Below are 19896 nucleotides of genomic sequence, written 5' to 3'. Positions count from 1 at the left end.
GCAGCAGCTTTCCATCCATGTAGGTGCCCGATCTCTGACAGGCCCCGCTTCAGCTGATCCAGCCAACAAACTCACTGTGCTCTCCGACGCCTCGCGCCGAACTGGGAATCGCTGACGAATACGTTCTCGGTGAGCCACAAGTTCGGCACCTTCATGTGCAGGATGTCCGGTTAGCCGGACAGTTCAGCAAGCTCGTGGTTCACCCTTCTTCACCCCAGGGTCCGAAGAACGCGTCGCTCAAACACATCATCGCGTGACCGAACCATCATAAACTGACCTCGTGCTTATAGTGATCTCTCCATTGTCCTTCGAAAAAATCCCCATGCCAGTAACTAACTAAAACACCAACCATACCAAAAGATTGCTTAGTACATTAAAAGCTCTCAGACGGAATTACGCCGGTCTATTCCACGGTTTTATTGCGATCAAAAAGTCGATTGGTTTTGAATACGAGTCCTCGCTTCCGTTTTCTACATCCTCCTCACCACATTTGCTTAAGTTTGTGGTGCGTAATGTTTCAGCATCAAACTAGGGTGTAGTTTGAGTTTATATATGAACACTTTACTACTTCCACAATCCGGAGAGTTGCGATTAGTGCAATGCCGGTTGATGCCAGACTATTTTGCCCCGCAAACAACCCGTAACGAGCAGGGGATACCGGGAACTGAACTGACTACTTACGACCATAGCTGAATGGCATTGCTTCTGTTTCAGTTCCTGTAGCTGCTGTGGTTGCTGGTTTCGCCATATTCCGGTGGCATGTTGCAGTTGGGTACAATTTTCATTGAACGACAATAGGCGGAAACCATTTTCGTGTGGTGAGCAAATGATACGACCGTCCGGTGAAAAGCATGATTCCTTGATGTAAGCCTGTCTCATGCTCGATTCCTGGATGTAGTACAGCATGCGGGGAGTATTGGTGGCAACCGTTTCGGTGATACGTTTCCTACCGGCTCCAGTGTAACCGATGCTCGAAGAAGAGCTAACGCCCGACACTATCCCATAGATTTGGCCGCGATTGTTGCGCACCTGCGGGTTAGGCATATTCTTACGCTCACGGTACGTTATCTCGGTGGCCCATATGTCGGTGCTAGCGATGTCTTGACGCAGATAGCGTCCCGTTACCATGACCCGCCTACCACGGCCATTCTGACGGCCAACACTTCCCGTCGGTACTACCGGCTGCGCACTAGGACCCGGCGCTTCCCCTCCGTGAGGCTGTTCCTGCCGCTGTGCCGTTACTAAATTGCTACGGCTTCCGGATGGTTCTGGTTCGTTGTTGGCACCCGGATTGGCAGCCGCTGGTTCGTTGTTGGAATCGACCGAGGGTATCATTTCACGCATGGTAACATTCAACCGAAACACGCTTCCCATATGACTGGGGTTTCTGGCCGAACGTCCGGACAGTCCGCTCGTACCTGGTTGCGGTCCAGAGGTCACATCCGACCCGCTGCTCATTGAATCCTCTACCTCCATTTCCTGTTCCTCCCGACGTTCCTGCTCACGCTCTACCACCTCCTCATCATCCTCATCGATTTCTTCGTCCTGAGGCAACGCTTGTATATCGTGCACGACTGAATATTCTGTCGTTTCGTCCGTAGACAAGTTTCGAGATAGAGCACACCAGCCTTGCGGATGAATCGCCAACCCGCTGATAATTTCCGGATTGTTGTTGGGCGGAAAATCTGTTACCAGCTCGATGCGGTTCTTCTTGCGCTTGGAGTAAAACATCGGTCTAAAGCGTGCGGCCATTGGAATTAGCTGCCCGCCGACCTGCATCAGCCGGTACACATTGGGATAGAATCCATCCAGATCGCTGGCTAGATTGGCAAGATCAAGATCGTGAATGATCATCAAATATCCGCTGCTCATGCTCAGAACTAGCCGGCTTTCGTCGGGTGTTAAGCGCGACCTCAACAAACCCGACGTGTGAAGTACTCGCCGATACACGGAACCATACTCTGTGAAGTTGTTTATCTCCCATGCGTAAATCGAACCATCGAACCCGGACGATAACAGCATCCTATCCCGCTTAGAGTACTCTATGTTTTTCACCCAACCGCTGTGTCCGTTCAGAGTGCGCAGCTTCGTAGTCAAATTCCGGATGTCCCACAGAGCGACTGTAGTGTCATCGGAGCAGGTGGCAAATATGCGATCGTCGATAAACTTTATACAGTTCACACACTCGGTGTGTGCATTCTTCACAGCACATATCTGGATCTCTGTCAGCGGATCAAACAGTACAATCGATTTCTTCTCACAGGCTGCAACCAGCAGCGTTCCATCGGGAGAAAATTCTAAATTGAACGCACCACCGTAATCTCGCACAATCCCAGGGAATCGGCCTGGGTCATTCCAGATCTTCTTCGGCTCCAGCGATCGGTAGATGGTACGATGGATTGTATCAGCATCGCCAAACCGTGGACCCAAACCACGCTCTCTACGGGAGCACCACTGATGGAGTGGCATGTATTTATTCGACGACCCGCCCGGCGCATTCATTTCGAAGGACTCGCAGTTCCGATGTGTTTTCCGTTCTATCTGAAATTATTGAAACCAAAAACATTAGCAATGGTTGTCACTGTTGCCACTGATCTACAGCTAAAACCGGCAGATCCGATAAATACATTTTCTACGAAAGTTATTTGTGGAAGCGAATATGAATTCTTCAGCGATTTTATTGCATTAATATGTAAATAGTATTATAATACTTACATATTCTCCAGCAAACAACAGAATGTAAACGAAGACCCGTTTGTGTTGATATCAGGCTGAGATGAATTCCTAAAATGCAGCAGTAAACGCTTCTGTGTCAAACATTTGCCACAAGAAAAACTTACCACAGGCAAACCAACTCGTTAACTGTGGTAGTGTACACTGAGCGAAATAAGAATAGCGCCATCATGTTTTTTGGCAATATCAAAGTGGAGAGAGAGATTAGGTGGGCTCATAGCCTTGACGCTTTGGTCATAGCCTTGAGTTTGAGTATGAGCAAATGAAAGTTTGATAAGAATGGGCCCGAATATGCTATGCACATGTTATGGGTTACTTCACGGGAATTATTTGGGATTTTATTTGTCAATACGAGCATTTGACAGAAAAATGCCTTCCGCTCATGTGATACCTCATTTCTTATATTTCGAATTCTGATTTCAAAATTTTAACATTTTTTTTAATTTTCCGGGGTATACAATTGCATGAGCAATCAGTATTCAGGAGTACGACGTTACAGCTTGTCAAAGTTGTGTTTAACGTTTATGTGTGGAAACCATGTAAATTTTGAAGATATTTCCAAAAAACATGGTGGTGCTATTCTTATTTCGCTCAGTGTATACTTGTTTGTTTACCTTTCTTCCACTGACAGTTCACACCGTGTTGATCTGCGAAGCACAGTTTCCGAAGCGCGTTTTCGCTACGTTTCTAGTTTGACGCTATCGCTTTGAAATTAACTCACCCACCAAAATCCCTTCAGTATGTCTCGTGTTACAAAGATAAAGCATGTGCTAAAAGAGCAAGAGGCGGACGATTTCGATGTACCGAAAGAAAATCAACAAATCGTACGTATCGTTGCCAGCAGGGGCAACAACTTGCACGAGGTTGAAACGGCACAGGACGGCGAGGAAAGATTTCTTGTTTCGATGCCGGTCAAGTTTCGCAAAAATGTGTGGATCAAGCGAGGCGATTACGTGCTGGTGGAACCGATCGAGGAGGGCAACAAGGTGAAAGCAGAAATATGCCGCATTCTGACACCGGAACATGTCAAGGTGTTCGAAAAGGAAGGTGTATGGCCACGCAAGTTTAGCAAAAAGCGCGACGCGGAAGAAGATTTGGACGAGGATGGACTGTTCCGGAATACGAATCGCAAATTTATGGCCCAAAGTTCCGATGATGACGATGAAGAGGATACGGAAGATGAGGATGAAGACGAGGAAGAGGAAGAAACATCCCGAGAGGCAATGGATGCGACACAGAAACAGTCACCGATGGACCGATAAATGGAAACCTCGTTAAGAATGCGACGGGCGACGACGGTATGCGTTCGGTATTATGCGACGATGCCTTTATTGTTTTATCTGTTAAGAAGTATCAAAAACTGCTGAAGATACACATATTTGTACATTTGTAAGTTTATGCACTTGATTCATTCGTGTTATTTTTCTTTTTTTTTTTTGAAAGAATTCCTTTTCATGCTTTGGCTTTTGGCGAGAGATAGGCAGATATCGCGAGAGAACAAGAGCTTACTTGTAAGTACAGTGACAAACTTGGGGAACGTACACTCCGGCAGCTGTTACAGCCATTATTAGTATAAATGTTATCAATTCTCTGCAAGCAGTAAAAGCACATTAACATCACGCGTGACTAATTTACAATTGAATACGACACATTACATGGGGCTGACATGGGTGCTACTTCTTGAACTATTTTTAAGTTATCTCTAATTTTCTAATGCTAAAATTGATGCGATGGTAGACCAAAACATGCAGAAATCTTTAATAACTATAAACGTAGGCTTGCTACTACTTTCCTGCTACTCTTTAAAACATTCTGGTATGGAATGTTAATGTTATGTTTTAAATTTCCCTATGCTGTTCAAATCTACTAGAACTGGAACTAGATGTGATTCGTCTTCAAATGCTCTATTTTCAAATGCAATACGCAACAAGTTCTAATGAAAAAGTAGGACTTTTGTGCGGAAATCTATTTCAAATTATTGAACTATATAAGTTGAATACCTACATCCTGCTACTGATTTGCTGAGGAATAATTCAACTAATTTGCAATTGCTCTACTCAATCTGCTCGCATCTGTCCTTCTCGCATAATAATCATCATGTCCTTTCGCAACTAAGGTAAAATGTAGGCACTTGTAGTGTGGATTAGAGATTTGAAATTAACGTTAATGAGACTGACTGACCAACGGACACACAAAAGCTTTCTTAATGTGTTATATGCGCATAACGTAAATATTTCCCCTAACGCCATCCGCGGCGTCACACGGCGGTGGTTTTTCGTTTCAGTTCAGAGCCTCTATGCGGTTTTGAAACAAATAATTGTAATGATGTAGATATTTATGGCCATTTGCATTTGCATTCTTTGCAAGGATTGAAGGGATGGAAAAATGCTTAATCACAATCGAATTAATTGCATCCAATTTTTAGCATCTTAAAATAACCTTGCCTAATCCTAAAACCTTATGAACCTTAAAATAATAAATAAGATTTGCCAGGATAAGGGTAATCTACCATTTGGCGAGTTGAAACGAATGTTTGATCCATACAATAATTTCTACATTATAACTGTAAAGTCTTTGCATCCTTGTCAATTGCGAATTTAAATCAATCTGTGTATTTTAAACCAATTTCCACCTCTTTTTCAAGATTTTTTTTCCATTATGTGGCAAATCTAAAATAACTTTGTCTGTTACTTGAAACCTTTTAATAATTCACCAATTCAATCAATAAATTAAATTGACCACAACCTTCCTATCAACGTCTTCTTATTGGCTTAACGACCTCTAAGATCATGCCGGCCATCGAAATGGCTTTCTAGACTTGCCGATACCACTTAGTTGGTTAGTCAGACCTCACTACGGGGGGACGGTCCGGATGGGATTTGAACCCCGATCCTGCCCGTTTGAAGACCGGCGCCGCTGTCGCCTACACCACCGGGCCGCCCTATCATTCCTATCAACTATCATTCTTAATTTACTGTTCTTGTACATCTTTGGTAATGATAGGTCAGTGTATAGCTAGCTAGTCCCTGAAACATACGGAATGCATTCGAATGTTTTTGAAGTGACTCAACACACGTGCAACACGTGCAAGCTGACATAGATCAGATAAAAGATTTTTTTGTTTTGAATTGCTGTCTTTTCCTAATGGTTAGATATTTTTCCCCTTTTCCTTGCTTCAAATAAATAGCTTACAAAATAATCAACAAATGCTTCCATTGATCGCTGGTTTACGAATAAAACTTTAATACTTTAGCTTTGAAAAAATGTACTCTTGAGAGACGGGATCGTTAATATATGCTTACGTGCTTATGATTTAATGACTCCAGCTTGCAGTTCTTCACCAACCACCACCACACACTCCTGCTCTTTTTCGTCGCGTTCCTTCTGCTCACCGTCGTTGTTTTCCTCCTCGTTACCACGATCAGCTTCATCGATTCTTATCACCTGGATATCACCATTATTCGATACAATATCTGCAGTTTCCCGACATTCATCCATGTTTGCAGCATCTTGCCCTTGCGCAACAAGATTCGGTGAAGTTTCAGTGGAGCTGATGGGCAACGTTGAGGGGCGCGAAAGTTTACCAACAGCAACTCCCAGCTGATCCTTGAGAGGTCCTTCAAATCCTTTACCGAATGGAAACGTTCCCGGCGTCCGTTCTAGCTGTGGCGTTACGACTGCCACTATATCAGTTTGTGTTTCAATAGTACACTGTTGGGAAGCATTGTTCGACGGTGGTTGTGCGGGTGGCGGAACGTGTACCAAAAACTGCATACAACTAACAATGTCTCGCACGGCACCCTGCAGTTGTTGCACCTGATTCATCAACATCGAACAGGACTTTGTTAAATCTTGAATGGAGCTATGCTCAATGCCGTCACCTGTTAGCTGGCCACATTCTCCAGCCTCGTCCTCTTCAGTAGTTTGCACTTGCTGTCCAGCATTCCTTTGTTCTGCTGGATTCATGGTTGAAACTTTTCGCCACAGCTGACGCAAAGCTTTCATCTGTAGCTGTTGGATTTTACGACCCGATTCCAGCTGCTCCTTAGTTACCTGCATGTCTTTCGTCAGCTGCAAAATATGATCATTGGTACGCTTTTGAAACAGCTTCTCCACCAGATCACGGGTGCGCTTGCGAGTTACATAGCCACGCCAGAGTTTCTGGATAAGAATGGCAGAACTTTCGGTTGCCTTATTATCGTCTACGGTTTCCTTGCTAACAGCTTTGCCCGATGCGGGACCATCTTTGTCCTTCGCTTTCGGTAACAAACTTTGACCAACATGGGGCAGATTTTGGTGTGTTTGTTGTTGAGCCGCTTTGTGGCGAATTGTGCGAAGCTTTTCAATGTTGATCGTTTCGCTATCGTCGTCCGAGCTTACCGCATTGCTCGATCCTCCCTCCGATGGAGTTGCTATAGCAGCATGTACGGAATATTTCGATTGTGATGATACTGGTCGGGAATGGCTGTTGCTACCGGAGCCACCATTGCTATTGTGGCTGTTGAGTGTTTTTCTTGGCGAAAGCGATGGCGAGGAACGTTCGCTACTGTTGTTTCGCTTTGATGTACGAGGACTTCCGCTTTTGGGATGCGTGTTTGCCACCGGAATGTTTCCTCCAGCTTGACTCGTAGAGCGAGTACTGTCTGTAAATGGAAAACGCAATTATTTTTACTTCATTATTTCGAACTGCTGATTCCATGTCTTACCTTTAGTTTTTAGAGCTTTTGGTATTTGTGGCGTTTGCGGCTGTGGTTGCATATTACAATGTTGCATATTTCGTTGTACAATGCTGGCGGCCGTCGTTGATGTGGGACCACAATCCGGACTCATCAAAGATTCTGGAACTGGTACCATTTTGGAAGCAGCCGTTAGTGGTCCACCTCCAGTTACCGCAGCAGAATTTATTAGTTGATCTAGATAGAATGGTATTACCAGCGCGGAACAGTAACGATACACAGAACTCTGGGCAACTCTACTTACCATTGTACAAACTACACTGACTTTGATTCATGACCGTCGGATGTTGTTTGCTCAACACAATACACTCATTGCCTGAATTTGAGCCTAAGATGTTTGTGCTGCTCGTTGGTACACCACTGCTCCCGTTGTTACTTACCAACATATTAGGATCCAAACTCTGGGACATAATATTGTTATCCGAAGTAATATTATCAATCAGCGATCTTGTCAGCTCAAACAGCTGTGAACCTCCCGAGCTATTTTCGCTATGCCCGGATGACATGGAATTGTTCGAAATGTTACCATGGTAACTGTTTGACATTGCATCCGGTGAACCTTGGCGCCCGCTTAGACGCGATACACGGGGCGATTGTATCCGCGTTGCCTGACCTTTCCGACGCAGGGATGAGGGAGAATTGTTCGCTGACTGATTTGCACCATCGCTACCCAGTGTCGTTTGTTCCTGCAGCTGGCGTTGATGCTGTTGCGCTTTGCTAAGAATGAGTCGCAGTTTTCGATCATTTTGATTCTCTAACGCTTCGCCCGATAACGGACAAACGCTGCTAAGATAGCGTGCTAGAGCTGTTTGCTCGCCTATTGGAAACTGACGACCACGTCCCTGACTGTACAACCATTCCGCTTTCAGGCTCTCAATGGCAGTGACGACAAATCCATCAATGTGCTTCACACTCATGCACCAATTCAATACAAATGGACGATAGTCGAATCCACTAAAAAGAAACAAATTCCTAGCTTGAGTACATTACGAAAGTGAACACCTGGTGATCTGGTGGCTTACTTACACTACGTTGCCTGCCATCTGCACGCATGGGTTGTCCGCTATCGTGATACTGTTAAGATTGTTCAGATGACTTAACGTGCAAATTTCATTCAGATCCGCAATGTTATTCTTCGCTAATGTTAAAGTCTCCAACGATTGAGGTAAGTGTTTATCACATTGCCTTAAATGCGATATGCGGTTTCCATTAAGAAAAAGTTCCTGCAACGCAAAACGAATGGAAAATTTTGCACAAAGATATAAAATATGAAAGGAATAATTCGTACCTTTAAGTTCTTTAGGTAAGACATGTCCGATACGCTGGTGATACTGTTCTCCGAAAGGTTTAAATACTGCAGGTTTACGTTAGTATTCAGATGTTCGATAGTTTTGATTTTGTTGCCCTCCAGATTCAGGTGCGTCAAATAGACCAAGTCTTTCAATCCTTCGATAGTAAGGATTTTATTGTGGGACAGATTCAGCTCTCGCAGGCAATGCAATCTGCAAACACCGTACATTCGCAGTAATTGATTTTTGCACAATGACAGCTGGAAGAAAGGGTAGAACACGCGTTAATAGAATCGATGCGCGGTGGTTCTGATATGCAGAGGAGACAACCTACTTTTTCAATCTTCAAATACGAATCAATATTGTCAATTTTCTGTAGCTCGTTATCGTCCAGTACCAACACTTTATATTGCTGAGCGTCTTCCATTTTAGGAACCTTCTTCAGACAGTTCTTCGCTAGATCCAGCGTGGGATTTTGTGTTTCAATCTCCAAATCTGTAAATACATGTCCCGCACACACACAACAAGAATTCAATAATGAATGGGAGCATTATTATTGAAGCATGCATTAAATATGCTTTATTGGTCCGTTGTGATGCGGCCAAGCTTTTACAAAAACACCGCACATAAGCGCTCCTTCCTTTGTTTTCCAATGTATTGCACACGCCTCTTTCTACTTACCCATCTTGGTTAGCACGTTGGTATCGTTGATTGCTGTGTCTGGAATGCTCACAAACTAATCCTTTTTCGCGCTGGTCTACCAATTTCGTTCTATCCTTTTTTCTATGCCCTATCAGCCTTGTGCCAAATTGTACAACTTCATAATAAGCAATACGTTTTATGAATGGCGCTCCAGTACTTGGCACGAAACAAGAACTAAATAGGATTCACCAATACACACATACATACACATCATGCCGCAAATCACCCATGCGTACTGCATGCACTGTCCTGCTGAGGATACGCGCTATAATCTGGGCTTTTGGACGTGACACTGTATACGCACAAACAAGGATGCGCTGGCACGGCTGTGATAACCTATTTGCGGTACAAAGTAAGAGACCGATGTTTTCGGTGAAACAATAGTTAACCTAAAGAAGACCAATTTCACGACACGTAAACAATGGTGCAATGTGCGGTTTCATTTGAAATTGGCGCCAAGCGGTCAATCCTTTTCGAATGATCGCAAGCAGGCTCTATTTGTGTTCATCCATCAGCACAATGTCACACATGTCATGACGAAATTACGCACACTGACAGCAGGTTTATTTACAACTTTGTCGAAATATCGTGGTGCCTTCGTGTAGCAGTGCGTTGGCGAGCGAACACAAAGCTAAACATGAAACCTTACGAAAGTTTTGTATTTCCCGACATTCCTGCCGATATAAGGTAAGCCGCGTAATGGTAAATTATTTGGTCTAATGCTGATCAATTGTTTTTATACCTTCCAACACCGACATAGAGAGAAGCTGTTTCAACAGGATAAACCAATGGTTGTTGTCGGGGTTTTGGGCAAATCGAATGAAGCGCATTCCAACAAATTGCTAGACTTCGACATCCTTCACACGCATCCATCGCTAACCGACGATTCAGCAGTCGACGTAAGTTCCTACCAACAGTCAACTGCATACTCTCCATTCTTACCCACATCTCGTCTTCCCCCAGGGTCGCGTAAAGTTCTACTTTCGACCAGAAGGGCAAACGTTATTTCTACATTTCGATGCTCCGTTCGACAACTTCGTTCTTTTAAATTTAGCCGAACGGATAATGCTTGAAAAGGGCGACGAATCACCGTTACACTTTATCGAATTTAACAGTGCAATACGGACCCGTTTCGCTAGAGTGCTTCTGTTTGCCCTGCAAGTATGCCACATCCTAGTCCTGGTGGAATCGTCAGCATCATTCGATATGTCCTACCTGTCCATCTTCAAATCATTGAAAATAATTCGCGAGAAGTATGTGCTGAAGTTTTTACCGAAAATGTTAAAAAGCGCCAATGTGGGATCGTTCATGGGAAAGGACTGTCGGCTGTGCAGTCCACGATTGCTGTTTTTGTTCAATCTTCCGGACAATGGTGATTCTCGTGTGCTCGATGAGATTGATCTACTTGAAACGAAGGTGGAGGACTATATCAACAAAATGTTACGGAACGAGTTCATCATTACGAACAACAGTACGATGTCACTGTTTTCCTTGCCCAAAACGAGACAGTTTGTGTTCTACAACGATTCAAAAACACGCAATCAAGATCCGCTGCTAGATTCCATAGACTTGCTTTCGATGTATCTTGGCAAACAGCAGCAAACCAGTACGGGGACGCTTCCCGAAAGGGATGAGCAGGAAATTTTGGAGCTTGCCAAACCGTACGATTGCTTCGGCTTTCCATTAAAGTTTAAATTCGACCTTAAAGACCCGGGAGCCGACGAAGAACGAAGCATATTCGGTCTTGTGCAGGAGCACGTGGAGGATGCGCTGGAAACGGGCTTTGAAGAAAGTGAGGGTTCCGGAAGACAAAGAATCAGAACACATTTTGCGGTAAGCCGTTTGCCGTTTTTTGACAGGGTGTCTTAATTAAATACTTGCCTTTGTAGCTTCCTACCACCGAGGCATGGTACGCGATGTTCAAATACATGCACGAACTGTTCATCGACAATCCCAACGATCCATACTACGATGCATACGATCCGGATTATGTAAGTTCAAGATATCAAACAATCTTTCCCAAAAGATAAACTAATGTTTTCATAACTTATTACAGAGCGCCTATTTGCAAAACTTTCACGATATCGTTGACATTGATGAGCGCTTTTTTGGCGAAATATGTGAGCATGGTCTTGACTTGGCGATGCTTAAGTATAAGGACATGTTACCACCCCATTACAGTGCATCTTTTCATGAAACAAAATATCAGGAAGCGTTAGCCATTCTTCTAGAGTACGCACGTGGTCCAGAGCTGAAAGCCAGCATCGAACGACTAAAAGAATACTGCGACACGATATGGCAGAGCGGTAAACAGCAGTGCGAGTATCCGAGTCTGCGTGGCAATCCTTGCGTGATGGGCATGCACAAGACAATCGATCCGGCCGAACATTCGAGTGGAGTAATTTATGCCTCCTCGTGCAACTGTGGACGAACGCAAGGGCATCGCGAGGATCCGTACACGATACGGCAGGCAAACTATGAGTTTTACCAAATTATAGCCAAGAGTTGTAGCAACTGTAACCGCTTGGAACGGGTACAGTTTCCCGTTTTTGAACCTTCCATAAGTGATTTTCGGGCAGCGGAATTTATAAACAAAAACTTTTCCAACTTGATGTCGTTCGACAGCACCGGTCGAACGGCGTCGGACATGGGACCCATTGTTAGGCCCATTCCTGGCCATTCGCCATTTATCTCCGGTAGTCAGCGAAGTCAAAACAGTTCGGCCAGCTTAAGCTTCAACATTGCGTCTGAAGGCGAAGAAGACGACGAGGAAGGAAATGTTGTTCAAAAGGAAAGCGAGCGCCGTAGCCGTCAAGAGCAGAATCCAACCGAGGACCGAAACGAAGCGACCGAACAAGAAGGCAAACGCACCAGCAAGGATGAAGACGCACTGGACGCGAGTAACGAAGAAGTGAACGAAATAGTGATAAAGCTAGGTAAATTAAAACATAACACAGGCTCCTCGTCTGGTGAGATGGAGCATCCGGTGGCACCGGCCAGACTGCCCTCCACAACCGAGTACCTGCCAGGAATGTTACACTCCGCAAGCCCAGCTGGCTTACTGCCCCGATTCCCGTCGTGGTCGTTAGTGTGCTTAGGTTCCAGCTCAATCTACACACACAACACCGGCCTGCCAGAACACGTACAGAGTGGGTTTCTTTCGGGATCCAACTTTCTCCTTCCATGGGACGTAAGCGTACGCTTAGAGCACGCACAGTGTTGGGCCGCATCGTACGAGAAAATACGCAACCGAAAAAAGGGCAACCAACATTCTTCGAAAGGCTACGAGCAGAACAAAAAGTTTACACTCAAAATATTCATCGGCGTAGAGTATGAGTGTTTGCGAGGCCATCGGTTTATAATGAATGCACCGGACAGCATTCTCCGCTGTGGGTCGGAAATTGTGCGTGATAGTGGCAGCAAGGTGGTGTTTAACGATATGCCCATTTACTTTCCCTGTCCCTGTCGGAATACGATCAACAATACGGCACAGCTGATGCGTGTGCACATCATCACGCCCAAAGCACCGGTAAATGTGATCATCGATCCGAAGGTGAAGCTGTTTCAGAATAATATGCAAAATAGCATTACCTTTACCACGGGTATGGCAGAACCGATTAGATTAACTCAAAGCTCGTATTGGATTCTTCGCCTGCCGTTCGTTTACGAAGGCGATAGTGGACCGTTGATGGCACCAACAGACGTTAATCCGGCCAGCGCGATCATGCACGGTGTACTGCTTGGAGGTATGTATGGCATCAGAGAGAACGATCTAAACGAAGATTCCTTGGGAATGGGTATCTCCAATCCTTCCGGATAATGTACAGAACCGCTCCGTTATGTTTCAAATGTGCAAAACTGAAATTTATTAAACTTGTTGTTGGATATTTACTATAATCGAGACACGGTTTATTTATGTTGGCGATTGATGGTGGTTCCATTGATGACAGACATTGAAAAGTGTCCGAATATTGTGTCGCTAAGGCACCACATCCCTAGTGTGTTTGAGATCGTCCTGTATCATCATTATCATCATCATCGTAGCCTCCTAACAGATCCCTAATCGGAACAAATTGGGCGTTCCCAATTTCGCACCATCTCCTCATATATCGATAAACCAAGGATTCTAGAAAATTTGGAGAGTGCTGGGAATGCATACAAAAATGCTGGGATTTTTTGTCCTGCCAAGACTATCCGAGCTAGACCCTGATGTGCTGCACCTTGGCTGCTTATTGGCGGCATACATAGCCTTAATCCGAGACGGACAGTATTTTCGTCTTGTATCGTTTAAGGATGCTAAGGCCAAAGAATCTGGTCATCTTATTCTTCTTTTGTCTTTGCATCCTCGAAAGGTCTCGATTTCACTTGACTTAATGTTATCTGTACCTTGATAGTTAGTCAATATGGATAATCAAAATGCGATTTCCACAGATTTTTGCTATCGAGCCACATTTACAATTGTTACGTTAAAAAAAAACAACTTGACAATATATTTAATACAATCACTACATTGTTCGAGAGATATTTGAGTAAAACTTCATATGCTTTTTTTTTTTTGCTTCCGGAAAGTAAATCTAGCCAATGCAAAATGTATTGGTGAGAAGAGACTATTTAAAAACATTGATAAGCATGTTAACGTGCCAAAGAGCTGGCGAATGTTTACGTTCAGTAGAATATGATCGCCTAGTACTGATCGTTGTGCCGAACGACCGACAACTGAGATTGTTTTGAGCATTTGAATGCCAAGAACGGAACCAACGAAACATCCTCCATTTCATCTAAAAGACAAAACCATGTGGACAGAGGCAGCTACAACCAGGATAACGCTAAATGCTATTCGATGCATTGTCCTTATTTGTTTCCTGTTGCCGTTTCTCTTCATCAGTTACACAAGTAAGACGTTTTATTGTCGATACTGCTTATCTAATGAACTAACTAATCAAACACATCCCTTGCAGCTGTGACACTCTCTCGACAACTGTGGATTATTATCCTGTTTTGGCGCTACCCTTGGCTGAAAAGGACCAAAGTGCACGGCATTAAAAGTTTCGTCGATCGATCCCGAAACCCCGAGGTGCTATGTGTACTGATGGAGATGGAAGGTGCGCGTGTCTCTCGATTACCGACAGTCAGGCATTAATCTATCGGCGTTTGTCTGTTTGTTTTTTTTTTCTCCTCACTTTATACCTTTATGTGCACCAGGAGAAATTGATATTGTGCAGCTGAGGGAAGAATTTTTGCATCATATCAGCGATTGCAGCAGCAGCCATATGCGGCTCTGCTTACCGCAATTCATTCTACCATTCATGTCTTGCTGGAACAAATACGCTTGGCTGAAGGGGTAATTTACTATTTCGCCACAATCCGATTGGAATGTGTTCTAATGTTTGTTTTACCTGTTACTTTGCATCAACTACTTCAGCAGCACCAGCAGTGCAGATGAGCATATAGTACTGGCTCAAGCCATACAGCGGGGAAGACCGTTGAAGGAATTGATGTGTTTATTAAACATCACCAATGCGACTACCAATGCCACCAGCAGTAAAGATAAAGATCCGTTGATAACGAGCTCCAAGCCAGCCCTCCCGTGGCAAATTGTGTGCATTCCCGTAGTGACTGATTCGCCTAACGACTGCAATGAAAAATGCATCGCCTCCAATTATTTACTCTATGCAATCGACCTTAAGCTGCTGAATGAGGCGGAGAAACGTAACCTAAGCTATATCCCTCTGAACGGATACCTCGAACGAGCCGAAGAGACAATGGACAACGTGTTGGCAAAACCTTACTACATCCCGCGTCTGTGGAATTACATACTTTCCTCCATTCATTACCGTTGGAACGAGTTTGTCTATCAACACGATCCGCTCGAATCACCCGACATTGACCGCAAACAGTACACGGGAATGGGACAACTGCTTTCGGCACTGTGCATTTCCATTGTGTACGTGTGTGGAGACTTCGTTTGCTCTTTTCGCTCGATCAAGGGTAGTCCTTTGGATAAGATAGACTACCTTCAACGGTTAATCGAGCGCGAGATAGACAAACGCAATTTTACGCTCCGTACAATCTGGGACACCTTCCTACAGTCGATCGAACCTATAAATTTACTCAAAGAAGCTACGTTTTTGGTGTGGAAAATTGTTGCTTCCATCACACTCATGGTACCTTGGTATGCGTGGAGGGAATCCGAAGCTTTGCTTTTGTACCTTTCAAAGGCAGCGGTCAATAATGATACGATCGTAGGTTTCATCATCGAATGTGTACCGATCTGTTACGGTGTAGCAGTGGAGTGCTGGCGCATGTTATGGTTGCTTCTGGAAGTTACCTTGCAGCTTAATGAATAACAAACGGAAAAGTATTTGAGCAATGGCGTTGATTTTTTTCAAATTTAAATGTATTATGCATAAGATTACATTTGTGGACCCAGGTAAAAAGGATTCTTACACACCGACAGCAAAGTGCACAACATATTGTGTCCGTCCACATCGAAGTCCTTCATTTTACCGCCAGTGGAAAAGTATGTGATGATCTGAAACATTCGGTACATTACGGTTAATTTGCATCCGAGCATTGTGGCATCCTGTCGTATGTATGTAAATCTACACACCTGCTTACAGCGAACCATGTCGTTGGGACCGGCAATTCCTATTACTTCTACCCATCCTGTGCACGCGCCATTCAATGGTTCCGACAGTATCACTTGAACGTTAACACCATCGGTCGTGGAACCCTTGAACGTTCTGCAACCATCGGCGGCACGATCCACCTTCAGATGAATGCTGACGCATTGACCAATGTGTCTTTTTAGGAGAGCTCCATTTACAATTGATCTGCGTTCGAATTGCTGCATTTTTTCACAAAACTTTACTTTACTGGCACGATCACGATGATTCTTTATTCTTAAAAACGCCGTGTATCTTCTTGTGTTTGATGTTGCCGCGTTGTTGCTTGATGGCGCGCGATTTGGGAACAGCTGTGTGTGTGTGTGTTTTTTTTTTAGCTTGACAGTTCATTCCCAAGAACTAGCGATGCCAACAATTTGACGACGACGCAGAAAATACGGATTTTTAGTTAAAAAAGATGGAATAAGTGCGAGATTTTAAAGCAAAGATTTTTATAATTTTTTTCTTATGAGTACATAAAACATTGATACAAAATATAAAATTTCGAACATAATTATTTATATTTTTTTTGTTCCTACCAGCCATTACTATTCCTTGGGAAACAGAGCAGCTGTCACATGTGAAACAAACATAGCAATCGTAAACAAACATTCTGCGTTGCCCAAGGAAGACATTCTACAATTTTTACCTTTTTCAACAAAAGTACTCAATTTTCTCAACATGGGATGTGATGGTGGAACTATCCCTCGTCGTGATGAGTTAGTGCGCCTTAAGAAGAAACCAGAACAGGTTAGTTGTTGGAACCTCATTCTACTCGCTGCACTAGGATGTATCCAAGCATCATTTCCTCATCCTCCGTTTACTCTATTTACAGAAAGATAAAGACGCAGAAAGGCAATTCCGATGGAAACATTGTGCATTAACACAGTTGCGGCTGCAGCAGCCTATCGTTATGTGCAGGCTAGGCAGACTGTACTCCAAGCAAAATGTGATTGAAGCACTGCTGGATAAGGAGAAGATGACCGAGGCTTGCGCGCACATCAAATCGCTGAAAGATATCAAGAACTTGAATCTAACTGCTAACCCGGCGTATGACGAAACAAAGGACGACAAGAGCTCTCCATACATATGTGCCCTGATCGGTCTTGAAATGAGCGGACAGTTTCGATTCGTTGCACTGTGGACGTGCGGATGTGTGTTTTCGGAAAGAGCACTGAAGGAAGTCAAAGAAAAAGTTTGTTCCGTGGTAAGTAATAAACCTAGGCTTCCCTGTAACATTCGTTTATGATTGGATTTTGAATCTTTCACAGTGCCAGACACCATACAGTGATGACGATATTGTAATCCTCAATGGTACGGAGGATGAAGTTGAGCAAATGCGCGTTAAAATGGAGGCACGGATAGCTCATGCCCGGTCAGAAAAGAAATCCAAATCGGACAAAAAGTCTAAATCAACAGCAGCTACAGCAACCATCACATCTACAGCTGCTGCCGAATCTAAGAGCGCACCAACAGCAACGGCATCCAGTTCAACTATTGTTGCAGAATCCGTTGATACCGCCAATGCGAGTGCTGTGGATAAAAACATGTTGGCACCTTCCACGGCAAAGGTAAGCGGTGAGGGTAGCAGCAAAGGCAATGGCAGTAAGCAAATGGTTCCAAATAAGCGGGCTCTTATAAGCGACAAGATAGGCGTTGATCCTGTTTTTAAGAAATCGAAGGATGATTACAGTGTCGCTAAAGATCCAAAAGCATCAGCCGTTTACAAATCCATCTTTACATCACACGAAAGCGAAAAGGACCAAAAGCGTGCTCACTGGGTCACGTACAACCCGTTCTACAATTGAACGTGTGGATGATAAGAATCATACTCTACTCTGTATTACATTTAGTAGATCAAGCTGTTTATAGCTGACTGATGAGTTCCCTGGCGGCCGCAAACTCTGCCCAAAGGTTAATCCACCACTTGATCCACACTTGATGCGTTCAGATTATTTTTGACTATTCTTTCAATGATATGCAACTGTACTTGTGAGCTGCTTTAGGTCCGTAGTAGTAGTATGAGTATGAGTAGTAGTAGTGCAGTATGAGAGAATACAGTTTTTTTTATAATTTCAATTGTAATTTACCTTCGATTTATTTCGGTAAAATAAAAGAGATTCTTATTATATCTTAGTAGATTGAGTCAGGAAACAATTATTTTAGATAACTATAATATCGTTCAACTTACATGAGGACAGTTATGGCTAAACAGCACTAGATAACTTATTATAAAATGATTAATGTATAAAAGGACATGAAATTGAAACTACAATCCTCTAACAAGCTTTTCGAACAAAGTTCGATTACCCATCCCAATAGATAAATGCAACGAATAAGAACGAGCAGTTAAACCAATTGAAAACTGCTGATTATTCAGAAATATCAAAACTATGTCACAGAAGATTATGTAAAATAATTCTTCTATTTTAGGCAATGCTCTTCCATGATAGCAAATGGTTTTTAAGTTCTTTTGCCCGTCATCAGATAGACCTGAAGAAATTATAATTTATTATTTGTTTGAAATGCATGTTCAAAAGAAACATATTTTAGTCTGACGATAAATTTCTGCTCGTAAAAAGACAATCGTTTGTACAATTTTTCACATGTTTATCTTCCTTGCTGAAAAATAACATCTTTCTAAAATCCTATTTGCTTCTACTGTGCCATTTTTGTGCACTGCCCACTTTGCTCCAAAACGTCAAACGGCATTCAACTAACTGTCAAGCTAACACATCATGGACCTCGCCCTCTGTTCGCCCACTTTCCACAAACTGGTTGTCGCTGGAGTTTCGAATCAAAGCAAAGAATACAGACAAAAGTGTTGGGTGGAAACAGTTTAGCAAACATTTCATCCGTTTTGCGTATCCTGTACTCGGTAAGCAATAGTAATTAGTTTCGTTGATATTACATTTGAAGTTACTAGAAAGTGTTTCACAAAAACACGGCACGGATGCGCAAACGCTGCGTTGAGGTTTGGTGAGGGTGTACGTGTTCAGGCCATTGCCCCTTAGCAAGGAGTTTTTTGTTTTGACGGCCGGCTACAAGGCTTTTTCGAAGCGGCATGATAGGGATCCACCAAACACCCAAATTTGGTTCCAAGTGGCTGGAAAACTTAACAGAAAGCGGGGAGCAATAAAGGTTGCGCCGAGATGAGTAATGATCCAAGCCTATGCTGAGGATGAGCAATCGTTGAAGAGCGGCCATACGTAATGACTCACAAAGAATAGGCATCAATCGGTGGATTCGTCATTGCATTCAAAAGGGCTGGGTACCCAACAACGAATAATTGCTGCTAGTGGTTGCTGGATAAGGTGTGACGAAAAGTTCTACGTCTACCAGGTAAGGGGATGATTGCTAGTACGTACTGAAACAGCTGAATTGGAATCGACGATTATCTGCAGGTGGTGCTTTTTCGTCCGTTTCGTGCTATGAATACGTGTACGGCAACAGTGTGTGCGTGTGAGTGTGTGAGTGCAAGAAGTAGGAGCGTTGCGTGTGCAATAGATACCGGTCCGCCGCTACAATCATCAGCTAGTAGGGTGCAGGGTGTGTTTGTTATCTTCCTATCGATTTGTATAGAATTCGATGAGTTGATGATTGCAAAAGCGCGTTCGGTAAATGGCATGGATCTGCTTACCCGAAAATAGACCTGGTTGTGCTGTGCACCGTTAAATCTAGTATAAACAGAGAGACAAATGAAACAAATATTCGCGCACGGCATGCCAAAATCTCATCGAGCCGCGCATAGTGTTTTTTTTTTTTTTTTAT

At 43.6% G+C, this 19896-nt stretch overlaps 9 protein-coding genes across 9 annotated transcripts in view; 5 read left to right on the top strand and 4 right to left on the bottom strand.

Annotated features, from left to right (window-relative positions):
* Window positions 1–19896, bottom strand: part of LOC126564660 (dolichyl-diphosphooligosaccharide--protein glycosyltransferase subunit 1) — a 378005-nt gene that overhangs the window by 335975 nt on the left and 22134 nt on the right. The window lies entirely within an intron of this gene.
* The window catches only part of LOC126564322 (adenylyl cyclase-associated protein 2), a 195419-nt gene that overhangs the window by 159497 nt on the left and 16026 nt on the right, over window positions 1–19896 (top strand). The gene's annotated exons all lie outside the window — the stretch shown is intronic.
* LOC126564312 (DDB1- and CUL4-associated factor 10 homolog) lies at window positions 592–2502 on the bottom strand. The gene has a single exon (XM_050221314.1). It carries the CDS (start codon window positions 2500–2502, stop codon window positions 592–594), a length of 1911 nt encoding a protein of 636 aa, XP_050077271.1.
* LOC126565496 (probable RNA-binding protein EIF1AD) lies at window positions 3474–3995 on the top strand. Its single transcript, XM_050222678.1, has one exon. The coding sequence runs from the start codon at window positions 3474–3476 to the stop codon at window positions 3993–3995; it is 522 nt and encodes a 173-aa protein (XP_050078635.1).
* On the bottom strand, window positions 6040–9470 carry LOC126565802 (uncharacterized). The gene is made up of 7 exons (XM_050223012.1): window positions 9440–9470; window positions 9093–9253; window positions 8758–9018; window positions 8496–8692; window positions 7714–8423; window positions 7440–7646; window positions 6040–7376 (listed from the first exon to the last, which is right to left on the bottom strand). Exons 1-7 carry the CDS (start codon window positions 9441–9443, stop codon window positions 6040–6042), a joined length of 2877 nt encoding a protein of 958 aa, XP_050078969.1. The 5' UTR covers window positions 9444–9470.
* On the top strand, window positions 10094–13280 carry LOC126564018 (nonsense-mediated mRNA decay factor SMG8). The gene is made up of 5 exons (XM_050220919.1): window positions 10094–10147; window positions 10221–10359; window positions 10424–11293; window positions 11350–11451; window positions 11517–13280. The coding sequence occupies exons 1-5, from the start codon at window positions 10098–10100 to the stop codon at window positions 13278–13280; spliced, it is 2925 nt and encodes a 974-aa protein (XP_050076876.1). The 5' UTR covers window positions 10094–10097.
* Window positions 14254–15823, top strand: LOC126564715 (uncharacterized). The gene is made up of 4 exons (XM_050221809.1): window positions 14254–14353; window positions 14419–14562; window positions 14663–14801; window positions 14886–15823. Exons 1-4 carry the CDS (start codon window positions 14254–14256, stop codon window positions 15805–15807), a joined length of 1305 nt encoding a protein of 434 aa, XP_050077766.1. The 3' UTR covers window positions 15808–15823.
* LOC126565645 (uncharacterized) lies at window positions 15873–16330 on the bottom strand. The gene is made up of 2 exons (XM_050222842.1): window positions 16071–16330; window positions 15873–15992 (listed from the first exon to the last, which is right to left on the bottom strand). Exons 1-2 carry the CDS (start codon window positions 16311–16313, stop codon window positions 15873–15875), a joined length of 363 nt encoding a protein of 120 aa, XP_050078799.1. The 5' UTR covers window positions 16314–16330.
* Window positions 16774–17941, top strand: LOC126565038 (replication termination factor 2). The gene is made up of 3 exons (XM_050222178.1): window positions 16774–16875; window positions 16961–17332; window positions 17397–17941. Exons 1-3 carry the CDS (start codon window positions 16807–16809, stop codon window positions 17931–17933), a joined length of 978 nt encoding a protein of 325 aa, XP_050078135.1. The 5' UTR covers window positions 16774–16806; the 3' UTR covers window positions 17934–17941.

Source organism: Anopheles maculipalpis, chromosome 3RL, assembly GCF_943734695.1.
Source record: "Anopheles maculipalpis chromosome 3RL, idAnoMacuDA_375_x, whole genome shotgun sequence".
In the NCBI taxonomy this organism is placed as follows: Eukaryota; Metazoa; Arthropoda; class Insecta; order Diptera; family Culicidae; genus Anopheles; species Anopheles maculipalpis.
The sequence above is the reverse complement of the archived record's forward strand: the minus strand, read 5'-3'. Positions and strand labels throughout refer to the sequence as shown.

What these genes read in the sequence shown, in the direction of transcription:
- LOC126564312 (XM_050221314.1), bottom strand. Translation starts at nt 2,502, where the DNA reads ATGAATGCGCCGGGCGGGTCGTCGAATAAATACATGCCACTCCATCAG.
- LOC126565496 (XM_050222678.1), top strand. Translation starts at nt 3,474, where the DNA reads ATGTCTCGTGTTACAAAGATAAAGCATGTGCTAAAAGAGCAAGAGGCG.
- LOC126565802 (XM_050223012.1), bottom strand. An exon ending in CTTACCTAAAGAACTTAAAG is followed by an intron (nt 8,693 to 8,757) that starts GTACGAATTATT and finishes TTTGCGTTGCAG; the next exon opens with GAACTTTTTCTTAATGGAAA. An exon ending in AAAAGCTCTAAAAACTAAAG is followed by an intron (nt 7,377 to 7,439) that starts GTAAGACATGGA and finishes TTCCATTTACAG; the next exon opens with ACAGTACTCGCTCTACGAGT.
- LOC126564018 (XM_050220919.1), top strand. Translation starts at nt 10,098, where the DNA reads ATGAAACCTTACGAAAGTTTTGTATTTCCCGACATTCCTGCCGATATA. An exon ending in GACATTCCTGCCGATATAAG is followed by an intron (nt 10,148 to 10,220) that starts GTAAGCCGCGTA and finishes ACACCGACATAG; the next exon opens with AGAGAAGCTGTTTCAACAGG. An exon ending in CCGACGATTCAGCAGTCGAC is followed by an intron (nt 10,360 to 10,423) that starts GTAAGTTCCTAC and finishes GTCTTCCCCCAG; the next exon opens with GGTCGCGTAAAGTTCTACTT.
- LOC126564715 (XM_050221809.1), top strand. Translation starts at nt 14,254, where the DNA reads ATGTGGACAGAGGCAGCTACAACCAGGATAACGCTAAATGCTATTCGA. An exon ending in TCTCTTCATCAGTTACACAA is followed by an intron (nt 14,354 to 14,418) that starts GTAAGACGTTTT and finishes CATCCCTTGCAG; the next exon opens with CTGTGACACTCTCTCGACAA. An exon ending in AAATACGCTTGGCTGAAGGG is followed by an intron (nt 14,802 to 14,885) that starts GTAATTTACTAT and finishes CTACTTCAGCAG; the next exon opens with CACCAGCAGTGCAGATGAGC.
- LOC126565645 (XM_050222842.1), bottom strand. Translation starts at nt 16,313, where the DNA reads ATGCAGCAATTCGAACGCAGATCAATTGTAAATGGAGCTCTCCTAAAA. An exon ending in ACATGGTTCGCTGTAAGCAG is followed by an intron (nt 15,993 to 16,070) that starts GTGTGTAGATTT and finishes CGAATGTTTCAG; the next exon opens with ATCATCACATACTTTTCCAC.
- LOC126565038 (XM_050222178.1), top strand. Translation starts at nt 16,807, where the DNA reads ATGGGATGTGATGGTGGAACTATCCCTCGTCGTGATGAGTTAGTGCGC. An exon ending in TTAAGAAGAAACCAGAACAG is followed by an intron (nt 16,876 to 16,960) that starts GTTAGTTGTTGG and finishes CTCTATTTACAG; the next exon opens with AAAGATAAAGACGCAGAAAG. An exon ending in AAGAAAAAGTTTGTTCCGTG is followed by an intron (nt 17,333 to 17,396) that starts GTAAGTAATAAA and finishes AATCTTTCACAG; the next exon opens with TGCCAGACACCATACAGTGA.